Source organism: Fistularia commersonii, chromosome 28 (genome assembly GCF_037954325.1).
Source record: "Fistularia commersonii isolate RoL2024-O1a breed Wild chromosome 28, RoL_Fcom_v1.0, whole genome shotgun sequence".
In the NCBI taxonomy this organism is placed as follows: Eukaryota; Metazoa; Chordata; class Actinopteri; order Syngnathiformes; family Fistulariidae; genus Fistularia; species Fistularia commersonii.
In genome coordinates, this window is record NC_141311.1 from 5,640,884 (window position 1) to 5,653,620 (window position 12,737).

The window sequence follows — 12,737 nt, forward strand, 5'->3', positions numbered from 1 at the left end:
ATGCTGTGCAGATAATGAACACTGCACCAATTAATGTGGTGTGTGTTTGTGTGTGTAGGCACTGGGGGCATTTCACATACACTCAGCACAAGGATGTTACTTTAGAGTGCACAACCTGTCATCTGATCTTCATGACAGGAATTTGATCACAGCAGGAGCTCCAGCAGTGATGTGGGAAAACTGGACAGCAGAGCGATCATGTCATGATGTGTCTGCTCCTCTGATTTCATACTGGATGCTCTCGTATCCCTGTGTTCGTATCCTATTCCTCTGCTGGTGCTCTGGCATTATGGGGTGTGTTTGATGTCCAGCTTGCTGCTGTGGAGGGGAGGAAATAAATTAAAAGGACAAGAAAAAGGTCCGCAGTCCACTGACTGAGAGGTCCATGCAGGAGGATGGAGAGAAAATAAAGGCCGGAGCTGAGAACCTTATAATTAAAGGAAATGTTGCACTGTTAAATGGAATTAATGCATTAAAACAATTTTAGCTTCCTTGCACTAAGAGAAGACGCCAAGTTCAAATTGAAATATTATTTTTATTCAAGGCCACAGACATCTCCCAAATGTATTATCCAATAAACAGCAATACAGGCATTAACAGTTGAAAGACAAATAGATCACTTTTACAATAACGAATTCAAGGTGTTTTGCCTCGAGACACATTTTTCACCAGAGGTTGCCTTCAAATTTGGACTACACTGATTCAGCAATACTCCTGTATTAATACTTAAAAATTGAATAAAACATCCTCCTATTTCAGGAAAGTGTGATTAGATTGTAGATTCACAGTCTTATGCCGTTTGACATGTTTTCTAACCCCCCACCCCCCACCCCACGCACACATAGCCCATGCCCCTCTTTTTTTTAATTATTTTTGTTTGCGTTTTCTTCTTCTAATATCACCGCAGGCAGCAAAACAACAGCCATTTATGAAATGCACATTGGAGGGAATACTCTGATCGTACAGCGACTTCACTGACTACTTAAAGACCGAACATACATGTGTCTGAATTTGAAAACCATCACACAAGATCAATTGTTTTTTTTTTTATTTTTTTTAAAACAGAGTCTTCTGCACTTATATAGGCAAGATTACCTGTCTCTGGGGAACTAATCTATGAGATATTACACTGAAAAATCATCCGCCTGCTGCTCACACAGGGGGAGGTGAATAATACATGGCAGGTCATTTTTAATAATATCCAACATTAAAAGAGTCAGGTAATAAAGATAGAGCGAATGAAATCTTTCTGGAGGAATATAAAAAAAAGTGATGTGATGGAGTGAGCGATTTTTTTTTTTTTTTTTTTCCTAAGGCAGCTTTCCTGAGTGCCTGAACAATTCCTGTAACACAACACACTTTCCAGGCGTAGACATTAATTTTTTTTTGCGTGCATTGTCATAATCCACGGGGAAACCACAAAGCATGACACAAGCAGCTACCGTAAAGTCACATCACTATCAAAATGCTGTCGGTGTGATAATTTGGTGCTAATATATCAGGACTTGCTACAGTGTTACTCTTCTTCTACTCCATTGTGTTTGCACTGTCATGAAGGTGTTTCTTTTTTCCCCAAATAAAATCCCATAGTTAAATAGTATCTACAGTATTAACCCCTTTAGGCTATTTCATCTCGCCTTTTCTGTAAGTGCTGCTCAGCATGTTTGAGAAAAAATAAATATAAATGTGACGGTTTGGGATTCTATAAGGATTTCAGTCAAGGCTACATAAGTGACATTGACATTTCCCAAGTAGGATTTCAGTCTAAATGTGCTTTAAAATGGTAACGCTTTATTGAGAAATTATTCTTTTCAGATTCCCGGAGTGTTAAATACATTTGATATAACATGGGCTTCGCCAAGGTCTTGCAAAGTTTCTAATCTTAATCACACATATGGAAAAATATGCAAAGGGTACATGCAGGGTATTAATAATGTGGGATTTGAATCATATAAATACTGCATATTTTATTAATTTGACCCAAGCTACATTGTAATAACATAGTAAACAGATTTGTTTTACTTGAGAAAAAACTTCACCGGACCCCTTTCAGAGAAACAACAAGTTTTGACTAGCTTTCTTCTATAGCCTTTTGTATTTTTAGTTGTTTCTTTTGTCTAAATAATGACATATATGAATAGCTTAATCTTTGTGGTTCCACTCAGTCTAGTGTAAGATGTGCACACCCTGGCACCAATTTATTTTTACCATCAAAAAGTCAAAAAGGGTTTTTTTTCAAGTATCTGACTGAGAAAATGTTCTCTTTTTCTTTTTTACTTGCATTGTAAACCTGACCCTGCACAGGAGACAGGGCCTTCGACTGGTTGTCTACTGGTGTTCCAGTTACATAAAAATGTGGTCTAGATTTATGCTCGACCTATTTTTTTTCTTTTCCAGACACGCACACACACGCACACACTCACACACACACTCACACACACACACACACACACAAGGCTCACACACTAACAGGCACGTAACTTTGGAGTTGTTCTGAGACCTGACTTTTAAAATATGCCTGCAAATCCAAACAGCAGCAGACAGGTAAGGCTTCCCACCAAATACTGCAATCAATGACTGCTCTTTATGTTTTTTAACAAATATTTTGGTGATCACTGCGCACCAGTAGTAATAAGTGGTCTTTGGTGAAATATTAGAAATGCTTGGTTTGCTTTAGGTTAGTTAACTGCTGCCTGCTTCCTGTTTGATTAACAGCAGAGTTTATCACAAAGACCAAAGAGAAAGTCAACAAAGTGCATTTGCTACCAGTCAAGGACACACATCGTGCTGCCTTCTGGGATTTAAAGGAGTACTGAATTAGCTATATTCATGAGAATACTGTACTTTAATAAAAAGTATTCTTTCTTTAATTTCCCATTTTCATCTCTTGATTTCTTGGTCAGCGTGGAACGGGCAGCTTTTTTAACATACCGCAAAATCAGCAGCTAATCCACCTGACATTTCAGTTCATTTTTCCTCTGGGAATGTTTGTTTAGTGGTTTGGTCATCAACGAGAAATAATGGTTCAGAACAAGACGTCCGTGTTTGTTCGCTGCGGTAGATGAGACGGGAGATTTAGCAGAAATGGTAATGCGGTTGATCAGAGTCAATGACTTTTCTGTCATGCAGCAGCTGCTGTCTGGTTAAGTGTGTCCATCTCTGACTCTGACTTTTGCAAGATGCGAGATTTGATTTGCAGCGACGGAGTCTGCGGTTGAGGACCTCAGTGGTGTTTACTGATCAAGAAAGCCTTCAAGAAAAACAGTGATTTGTGGCATCATTTTTCCTTTTTAGTACCTTTTCTTTCTTCAAAACGAAGGGATCAGAATGTGACTCCTAGATTGCTGTCGTAAACGACAAGAAACAAAATGCTGCTAAAATTTCGTCGGGACCCAAACCGTGCTTCTTTATTTTGTCTTTCTGGTCTTATTCCCTTTAAGAGATTAATCCCCATGCTGGCTGCACGGGCTTTACCATATCTCATGACTTTTTCGAGAATGTCATGAACGCCACATGACCTCTTCAGCTGCAGTTAGTTTTCCTTCCCCTGAACTTCTATCACTCTGACATACGTACAGTCGCCCCTGAGTCTCACACTGAGATGTGCTCTCTTTTTGAAAAGAGAGTGATATCTTATTTCCAATTATCAGCAGTCACGTTCTCTTGACATTTCCCTTTCACACTGGCCTACTAAATGAGACTCAAAGTTTGATTTTAATTGCCAAACTCATGAGAAAGGATAAATGAAGTGATTATCAATTTGGACATGAAGAAATAATAAATCACCATTCGGATCTCTTCATAAACCACAGCAATCAATTCACACGTTTGCTTTTGTCAGTGTTGTGTTTAAGTCAACCCGTGTGCGCGTCTCTGCTAAGACGTCGGTTTCCGGATCTCGGCAGCGAGAAATGAGTAAAAAGAATCGGTCCTTCCACCACTGAGGCACCGTCGTCTTTGACCCTGTCACTGACCCATCAGGAGCCTTATGAGGAGCAATCTGAAAAGATGAATGAACTGAGTTGGCCTGTTCCTCTGAGGCTGGGTGGGAGCGGTGTGTCTCAGACCTCTCTACTGCTCATCTGTCTGACTGCATCTCAGGAAGTGTCTTCCCCAAAGCTAAGTGAAACGTATTCATTATTTCCTTCTTGTCCTAGGGATTTTCATTTTTCACTCTTTGCTGGGAAGCAATCAATCAAGTGTTTGTTTTTTTTCTTTTAGGACAACAATTTAAAATAAAAAAGAAAAAGAAAAATTTCATAAATCCAATACCGAAAAAAGCGTTTTGTTTTTTTTTTTCTTTTTCTCGCAAGTCAAAAAACAGAAAATGGATGATGCCACTGCTCGGTGGCTAAAGTTAACATTTCCAGTCTTTTGACCTGAGTATGAAAATTGAAAGCGTGAAACATGATAGCAGATTTGTAAATGAAATAAGCTATTGGCTTGTAATTTTCTAAAAGAGTTCAGGTCCTTAAACTGTATCAAACCGCTGAGTGAATGATCTCCTTAATCACCGCCCATGACGTGAACACTCGGTACATTTAAAACCCCGCCCTGTGAGTAATGAATATATTTGAGGTATAGATTTACTTTGACTACTATTAGATATGTAAGCTACTTCCACAAAATAGTTCTTAGTCTATCATATCAAAGATCATACGACAAAGATAACAATAACTTCATTACAAAAAATATAGACTAGTACCATTTAGATTCAACTATCTATTTCTAAAATATAGTTTAACTGAGACAGCATAGGGTTGCACAGTGACAGGATGTTCATCTCCCAGTTAGAAAACAGTTGTGAGATTTGCTCTTTGCCTTTTTTTTTTTTTACTCTTTTCAATTTGGTATAATCACTGAACAAACAATGACATTAAATATTGTAAAAAAACAAAAAAAAAGAGATATATTGTAAACATCGTACCAGTACAAAAAGCACACGTCGCAATACGTGGTCAGAAAACACCAAAACAGGTGGTTGTTGACAGCTTTTACTCCTCCTCCATTGACTTCTCAATCTCCTTCAGCCTGCGGACAAACTCCTGAGCCTCCCTGTCTCCGACGCGAGCGTCCAGCATCCTCATGATTGGCTTCTCTGAGGGCAGAAAGCAAACAGATAGAGAGAATTTTTAACACCTGCCACAAATATCTGCCGATTGAATGGCTTTTCATGTCATATCTGAGAAGTAATTGGAAACCCAGACCCAAACCCTCTGGTTCTACCAGGAGCTTATATTATGTTTGTGTTCAAGAAGCAAGCACAGCCTAAAGCTACGGGTAATGTACCACTTGGTTTACTGCGAGACAGGTGCAGTATGAAAGGCTGGACACTTTTCCCGGCTGCTGTGGCATTTGGGCGCCCCGGCCAGCAGAAGTCGCTGAGAGGGGCGACGGCTTCACCGGCAAAGTCATTGGTAGAGAGCCAGTCGTAGTCCATCACAGTGAAGGTTAAACAGGCGAACCTGTGTCTGTACTGCTCAGGACTCACGTGACTGGATGAAACGAAAGGAAAAATAGCATCAAGTGTCTTAGCAAAAGCTCAGGGATTTTACTGGGGGACTTAAAAAGTTAGAATATTATACTGTGGCGTAAAAACCATATGCAACTGTAAGCGTCAGTAATGTTAGTAGTATAAAAGAGGAGCATAGAACAAAAATGAGCACAGTGAGAAACAAACAAAAATAAGAGAAAGCAAATTCACATAGATGTATAGATAGATAGATTTCATATTGTGTTATACAGTATCCAAGTATATAATGGGGGAGATTTTTTTTCATGCATCGATCACATATTTGTGCTTCCTTTAATATTTTCTAAAACTAATGAACTGATTATTTTTCAAAGTAAATTGTCCGTATTTCTCTTTCGTTTCTGGTTGACTTTATGTAATTTGTTAACTTTCTTCACATTTTTATTTCTAAAGAAATCCAGGTGCTTAAAAAAGGCTTTGAAATGTGGTAAAGAGCTATTTTACTGCTGAAGGACAGACAAACAAAGGTAAATACGAACTAGATGATTTTTCAGAGTCCTAAAGGTAATGCTGGATCAAACTTTTCCTTATCAAGGAAACCAATTCATCAAAGGTGTAAAGTTTTTTTAAATGCAACATCTCCTTAAATAGAAGCCAGCAGATCGCAGTCAAGGTGGAGGTTCAGCACGCATCAGTTTGAAACACATCGGGGGAAAGGTGGAGTGAAGTGCTACTCACAAGTAGAAGAATTCATCGAAAACCGGGTGCAGCGTCTTGAGCTTCACTTGCGTGCGTTGACTCTTGGCCATAGGGAAAAGGTGATGAGGACAGAGCTCCACGATGACAAATGGGTCACTCAACCCTGATGGGGATCGATAAAGAGGCGCAGTGAGAAAAGACACGTCCTAAAACAACAACCTATGTGTCCATTTACCGTTGGCATCCAATGCAATGATGTCGGCCGCATGTAGAATCTCCACGGTCAGCCTCTGCTCCGGAGCATCGTAGTAACACTTCACACTGATCCGACCAAAACGGGTGTGTTTCAGTGTTTTCTGCAAGATTAAACACACTCTGTTAATGCAGAAATAGCACCCGAAGGCATATCAATTATATTAACAAATGTCATCGGAATAATGATGTCACTTCTCTGAACAACAGCTCATCGGCAATGTTCTTTAAGAGAAAGCAGGTTTTCCATCAGAGGAAAAACAACACAAGACAGAGCGGTGTGCTGTGCGATCAATACTCCTCTGTCCACTCCGGGGCTAGAATGAAATTGTCAGGCCATCAAGTTGAAACGTACCTGTTGGGAAATCTTCTCCAGATAGTACTGCTCAATCAGCTCAAAGGAGGAACATTTATTTAGCTTTAGCTCCTCTTCCAACCCCTGAAGCAGCATGAAGAAGATCAGTGTGGAAAGAGATGAATGACATTGTGGTGAGAAAAATTACTCCTGACATGAACTGTCAGGAATCATGAATTTTAAGATCTTGTACCTTGTAGTCTCCACTCTTCATGTCTTCCAGGCAAAGACCATCTCCTTTGGCATGTAAGAATTGCAATAAGGTCTAAAGTGAGAGAGAGAAAAAAATAAATAAATAGATATATTTATATGTATGAGAAGGGAGAACAGCACCCCCCCCCCCCATCCCAACACGCAAACACACACACACACAAAACATCTTATCTCTACTGAATGCAGGGCTCGGAACATTTGATTGACAAGTTGTTCACATTAACAGCATGAAACCTCTGGCAGGCGAACGCAACATGTGGCTGCCAAACACAAGACTCAGCCCACTTGTGTGGTATGACATGACTTTTCATGCTAATCTGTCACGTACCACGCCAGCTGGTTGAATTGGCATGGGAATATTCAGCAGCCCCTACTTTGTCATTCAAAGAGGGAATTCACTTTGTTGCAGAACTGCTAGTGACTTCAGAAATGTGATATATGCAAATAATTGCACTGCAGGAAGTATACAGAGCTAATAAACGGCGGATGGTAACATGATGATAATGTTAGTCGTGTCGAAACATACTCTTTCTAAGCGGACCACTCCTGTTGGTGGGCATCAATCACATCAAGACCACCCGAATTAAGTAAAATACAGAGATAACTCACCTCCACTGTGTACTGGAAGCGGTTGTAAAACTCCACCTGAACACCCCTGTTTTCTGTTACTGTGTCCAGAATCATCCGCAGGAGCAGCTCCCACATGCTCTGGAGAACCCTGCCAGGGTGATAATAATAGATTGCAACACAATTCACACCAGAGGTCTCATTATTATTGCATGTAGTATCTTATTTACAGAGCTGCCACATGTTTCTACTCCTGTTATTATGTGGATAAAGTCTTAAAAACAGAGGAGAAACTGGATAGCGCGGTCACTCATTTGACCGATAAACACAGCCGTGGTTAAGTTACTGCATTGGACCTGCCATCAGATATACATCCACGGGTTTTTCAAATCAGCACAGGGATGATATGACCAACTTGTCAATAAATCCACCTCTTGTAGTCAGAGATGTTTCATTTCAATGTCCTGAAGGACATATGTGCGGCATGCGCATCCGTTTGTGAGCGTGTACCCCTGTATTATCTGCTTTACATGGTTTCTGTCCTGTTTGTGTTTAATGATTCAACTTCGTCAAACTTTTATCATGTGCTACGCAGGCGTTCCAGATGGAAATTAGCAATTAAGCAGAGTGTGGCTCAATAATTACCAAGAACAGCTACATTCAGCGTGCCCTGTTCCTGTTAAACACAAATAAAAGTCGTTGTTATAGTGTGGGGGCCTGAGTAATTACCTAGCCAGAGTCTCCTTTACGAGGGTTTCACTGAGTATCACCATAGTATCTTGCAAATACTTCATTAGAGGGCACACAGCCTGGAGAAATGAAAAATTATCATCCTTCGCAAAGGCACAGCAGCCATGAACCTCACAGATTGATTAATGAAAACGGTAGCAGTTCACTGTAGACGTACGTCGTCACTGTTGATGGAGTCTGGAGAGAGGCTGATGTGCTGGATGTATTTCCGGAGCTCAGGCAGCATCTGGAAAGAAATGATTTCAAACATTTTCAAACAGTTAGACATCTAATTGTTTTTATAAAAATACACAAGAATAATAGGTACAGGTTATTTTTCAGTTGTCCAATTACACCTCAATACTTTTGTTCAAAAACATTCTTAACTTATCCGTCTTCTTTTTTTAAATAAACGCCTATGCGTACCACCAAACTCCCCCGAAACAAATTATGTCTTAAGATCAGTCTGTAGTGGCTGGTATTTTGGTCATTGCTAAGTAATTTCTTTTACCAAAGACATTTTTAATAATCAACACAATCACTGATTTTAGAATGTTAGCGGGAAAATGAAAAATATTATTTCAGTAATATTGTGGGTACAGAAAGAAAAATCTGACAATGCAAGATAACAAAATTAATAATAATAATAACGATAATGATAATAATAATAATAATAATTTAATTAATTATTTATAACAATAATAATAATAATAATGATGATTATTATTATTATTATTAATTTTATTATTATTATTATCATTATTATATTAATGTACATCATTATTCTCTGTATCAATGTGCAGCACCTTATCCATGAGCAGTGCAATGAGGCGCTTAGCTTCTCTCTGCAGGTCCAGGTCCATGTTGAAGAGTTGTCCATTCAGAGCTTTGTAGACTTGTTCCTTCCCCTCCACCCCACAGGACTCCTCCATGGCCCGCTCCAAACCTGACCAGTCCAGGTCCCGAGGGAGGTGACTCAGGAAGACACGCACGTGCTCTGTGTTGTTCAGGGCGATGCAGAGCTAGCAGGAAGCGAGGAGGAGCAGAAGAGGAGAAAAAGAGGGTGGAGGTGGAGAAACAAAGAAGGAAAAGAAGCAGGGCTACAGAAAGGTAGAAGGATGGGACGCAAGTGTAAATGACTGACAATGATAAAGGCAACTGCTTTTTTTAGCATTAACATATCGGTCTGCTGATCTCCTGCTGTGCCCTTTGTGATGCCGGAGTGAATTTTTGTTGACATTTACTTCCCACGTCAACATGTGCCCTCCGCCATTTCTATCTGCTACAGGCGTTACCTGCACTGTGAAGCTCTTATGATCTCGACCCAGCTGGTTCCTCTCAATCTTGCGTGTTAGCATCTCGGAGTAGCAAACGGCCTCGCTGCAAAAATTCTGCGACAGATACAATTAGCAGACTTGTTATTTTTTCATTTAGAAAAAAAGTCCCCAAAAAATTCACAACCTTGATGTCTCTGTGTTTACTGTTGAATGCCTGATATGAGTGTGTTACTCACGTCTGTCAAACGAGTGACAAAAATGAAGGCGCCCGCAGAGTCTGGCCATGCAAGCTGCCGCCAGATTTCGCGTACCTGGCCGAAACAAGTTGTGACTTCTGTCGCTGAGGAGCTGTGTTTGGCCTGCTGTACAGGCTCGAACTACACCAAAAATACACCATAGTGTGTTTTACTGGTGAGACATGAAAAAGTTTTACTTGCCCTTATCAAAAGATATTTCCTTTATTAACATTTTCAGCCTTTTGTTTAACATATTATTTGTTTTGTCAATATATATAAAGATATTGCAAACGGATTAGCAATGACATGATTGCCAGAGCCCTAATTCTGTTTAGGTACCCGTGCTGCATTCAAAACAGCTCCGACAGGTCTATGGACAGAATGCAGACATCTGAGTGTCCAATTATTAACGGACGATCATTTAAGTCCTCTAAGGATTCCTCTGAGCCAGAAAGTACGTGCATTAGACAGCTCATTCCACAGTTACTCAAGTCAATTATAAGGTCAACAACCTTAAAATCATTACAGTGTTCCTCAAGACTGCTCAAAACCTTTCGTGCTCAGTGTCATCTTGCAGAAAGACATTTCTGGCATTATGGAACACTGTTTTTCCAAGGGGATTGATTCACTTCTATTATTGTTTCCAAAAAAAAAAACATTCACAAATAAATGAGTCATTTTCAATCCCACTTCAATAGTTTACAATTCTGGAAGATTATAAATGCGTGCCATTATGGGTTGCTTTTGGGCTATAGCACTATTTGATTCATGTGATCATATCGACATATCGAAAGAAAGCACATATCCATTATAATAATTTTAAATATGAATATATACTCTGATGAACAGTAGTCTTTTACCTTATCCGTCTCCACAGCCTTGCAGATTCGGTCACAGGATCTGTCGTGAACAATCTGCAGATACTTGTGAATCGAGGACTTGAACCAATTATGAAAGCCTGTTAAAGCCAACATTTTAGCATCCCTGTAAAAGATTCACATAGTCAATAAAAAAAAAAGCTGGAGCTATCCTTCTGAAGAAGTGACTGATGACCAATTATTGGTTAAACTCAGAACCAACTTGAGAGGAAGAAACTCTCTGAAGCCCTTAAGGATTTTCAAGGACATAAAGAGCTCGAAGATGGTCTCTCCCATCGTCTGAGTCAGTCTAGAGCTCTCCTGCTCCAGAGTCCCACACACCCTTTCCATCGCAACATTTACATCATCAGCTACCTAGGGGAGGAGAGGATTTGTTTCTAAATACCAGGGCTGAAGAAGTGAAGAAGACAACAATCCAGTGTGATGAAAAATGCCTTCTGAGGGATGTTTTTAACAAGTTCCGTTTCTAATTATCCTTGCTGACGCACGTACCAGTTTCTCCAGCTGCCTGTATGATATGCTGAAGAAATCCACTTTTACTGCACTATGAGAGAAATAGAAAGAAAACCGAGGCTTCAGCTTGATTAAATGACATTATAATTTAGATACAATTCTCCTATTCGTATATCGCTCTAAGTTGTGCTCCATCTCCTGCATTGATAATCACCTGTAGAAGAGTTTGTTGTAGATATTCTGGGCTCTCTGCATGTCTGCACACACTGCATCGACCACAACAACCAGCCTTTTAAGCTGTTCCTCCAGGGTCTATATTGTCAAGCACAACAACGCAACGAATTTTAGAAGGTCGCAGAGACTGAAAACCCAAAGTAAACCTAAAAAACACATTGACGTACCCCTTCCTCGGGCTTATATCGTGCAATTAAGCTCTCGTACCACTCTGCCGTTCCTTTCTGAGGGGGATATTACATGAAAAAAAAATCTCTTACTATTTTTGTAGTTAATTACCTTATTAGCCACAACCCTCACACACAACTCACATCTGAGCAGAAATGAGAACCACGCTTTTCCTGTTCACATAATGTGTGTTACAATGTTCCGAAATGTTCTTTATGTAACGAGACATTTGCTTCCGTTGTTACCTTGATGGCAGTAGTGATGTCCAAATGCAGTTCATTTCTCAGTGGACACACAGTCTTAAAAGCTCGCATGTTTTGCATGTAGCCGATCCCCCTGGCGTACACAAACAAGCAAAAAATAGGGGTTGAGGCTGCATGCATTGTTTTTTTTTCCTGCTCAGTGGATTCAGAAAACATGAAAACTTCTCTGTTCTATTTCTGCATGTGTGTGCGTCTGTATGTCTGTGTGTGTTTTGAACCATCAATAAAAAAACATAATTTAAGTGACACCCAAGGAAGTTGACGTTTTCACTTGGACCTTTGATTATTAAACTCTACAGACACTCATATTGCACAATAAAAGTTCAAAAGCTCAGCTTTAGAAATAAGGAATACATCATTTTGAATCATGGGAGGGAATTTGAGGTCTTAAGTGACAGTCTCTCAATCCACAGCCTAAAGAGCTTCTTGGTCCTCTCTCCACTGTTAATGGCTTTTTCACATGTCGTGACTGATATTAATCGGTGGAATGGAAGCAGGATATGATAGTAGGAGCTGCACTTGTTGTTTTACATCTATAAAAGCAATGCACTGGTGCAGATGTCTTATGATGGACGCCATAGGAAGCAATTGAGAGAGAGAAAATAAACTAGAACAGATATTTTCTGTCTCAGTTGGTTTAAAACTTTTCTACTAGTATTTTTTGTAGTTCCTTACTTTTCTGTAGGTTTTAACAAGAAGTTATGAAGAAAAAATTTTGAGGAAATGTTTTGACAGGATCATAGATCATGGATGACAGGCAGCAGAAATTCTGCATTTTATCATCCCTTAAAAGACAGACAGGTCTGATGAGTGACACAGATGTCACTCAAAGTAACTGCTCTATTTTGGCAAAAAGGAACTTACTGCTATATGCAAGGGACTCTTTTTGTCCGAGACTGATCTTGCAGCATGTGTTGCTGCAATCATAACTATCCTGGAC

At 39.7% G+C, this 12,737-nt stretch overlaps 1 protein-coding gene across 1 annotated transcript in view; it reads right to left on the reverse strand.

Annotated features, from left to right (window-relative positions):
* Positions 1-520: 520 nt before the first annotated feature.
* Positions 521-12,737, reverse strand: part of baiap3 (BAI1 associated protein 3) — a 39,592-nt gene continuing 27,375 nt past the window's right edge. Inside the window, exons 17-34 of the mRNA XM_086176212.1 lie at positions 11,780-11,870; positions 11,534-11,590; positions 11,347-11,444; positions 11,172-11,223; positions 10,882-11,033; positions 10,662-10,785; positions 9,802-9,942; positions 9,584-9,679; positions 9,095-9,310; positions 8,467-8,535; positions 8,289-8,368; positions 7,602-7,710; positions 6,973-7,044; positions 6,780-6,863; positions 6,408-6,528; positions 6,212-6,335; positions 5,290-5,495; positions 521-5,098 (exon numbers count right to left, since the gene is read on the reverse strand). Coding sequence (XP_086032338.1) covers positions 4,995-5,098; positions 5,290-5,495; positions 6,212-6,335; positions 6,408-6,528; positions 6,780-6,863; positions 6,973-7,044; positions 7,602-7,710; positions 8,289-8,368; positions 8,467-8,535; positions 9,095-9,310; positions 9,584-9,679; positions 9,802-9,942; positions 10,662-10,785; positions 10,882-11,033; positions 11,172-11,223; positions 11,347-11,444; positions 11,534-11,590; positions 11,780-11,870 — 1,996 coding nt within the window. The 3' untranslated portion in view covers positions 521-4,994. The remainder of the gene's footprint in view (positions 5,099-5,289; positions 5,496-6,211; positions 6,336-6,407; positions 6,529-6,779; positions 6,864-6,972; positions 7,045-7,601; positions 7,711-8,288; positions 8,369-8,466; positions 8,536-9,094; positions 9,311-9,583; positions 9,680-9,801; positions 9,943-10,661; positions 10,786-10,881; positions 11,034-11,171; positions 11,224-11,346; positions 11,445-11,533; positions 11,591-11,779; positions 11,871-12,737) is intronic.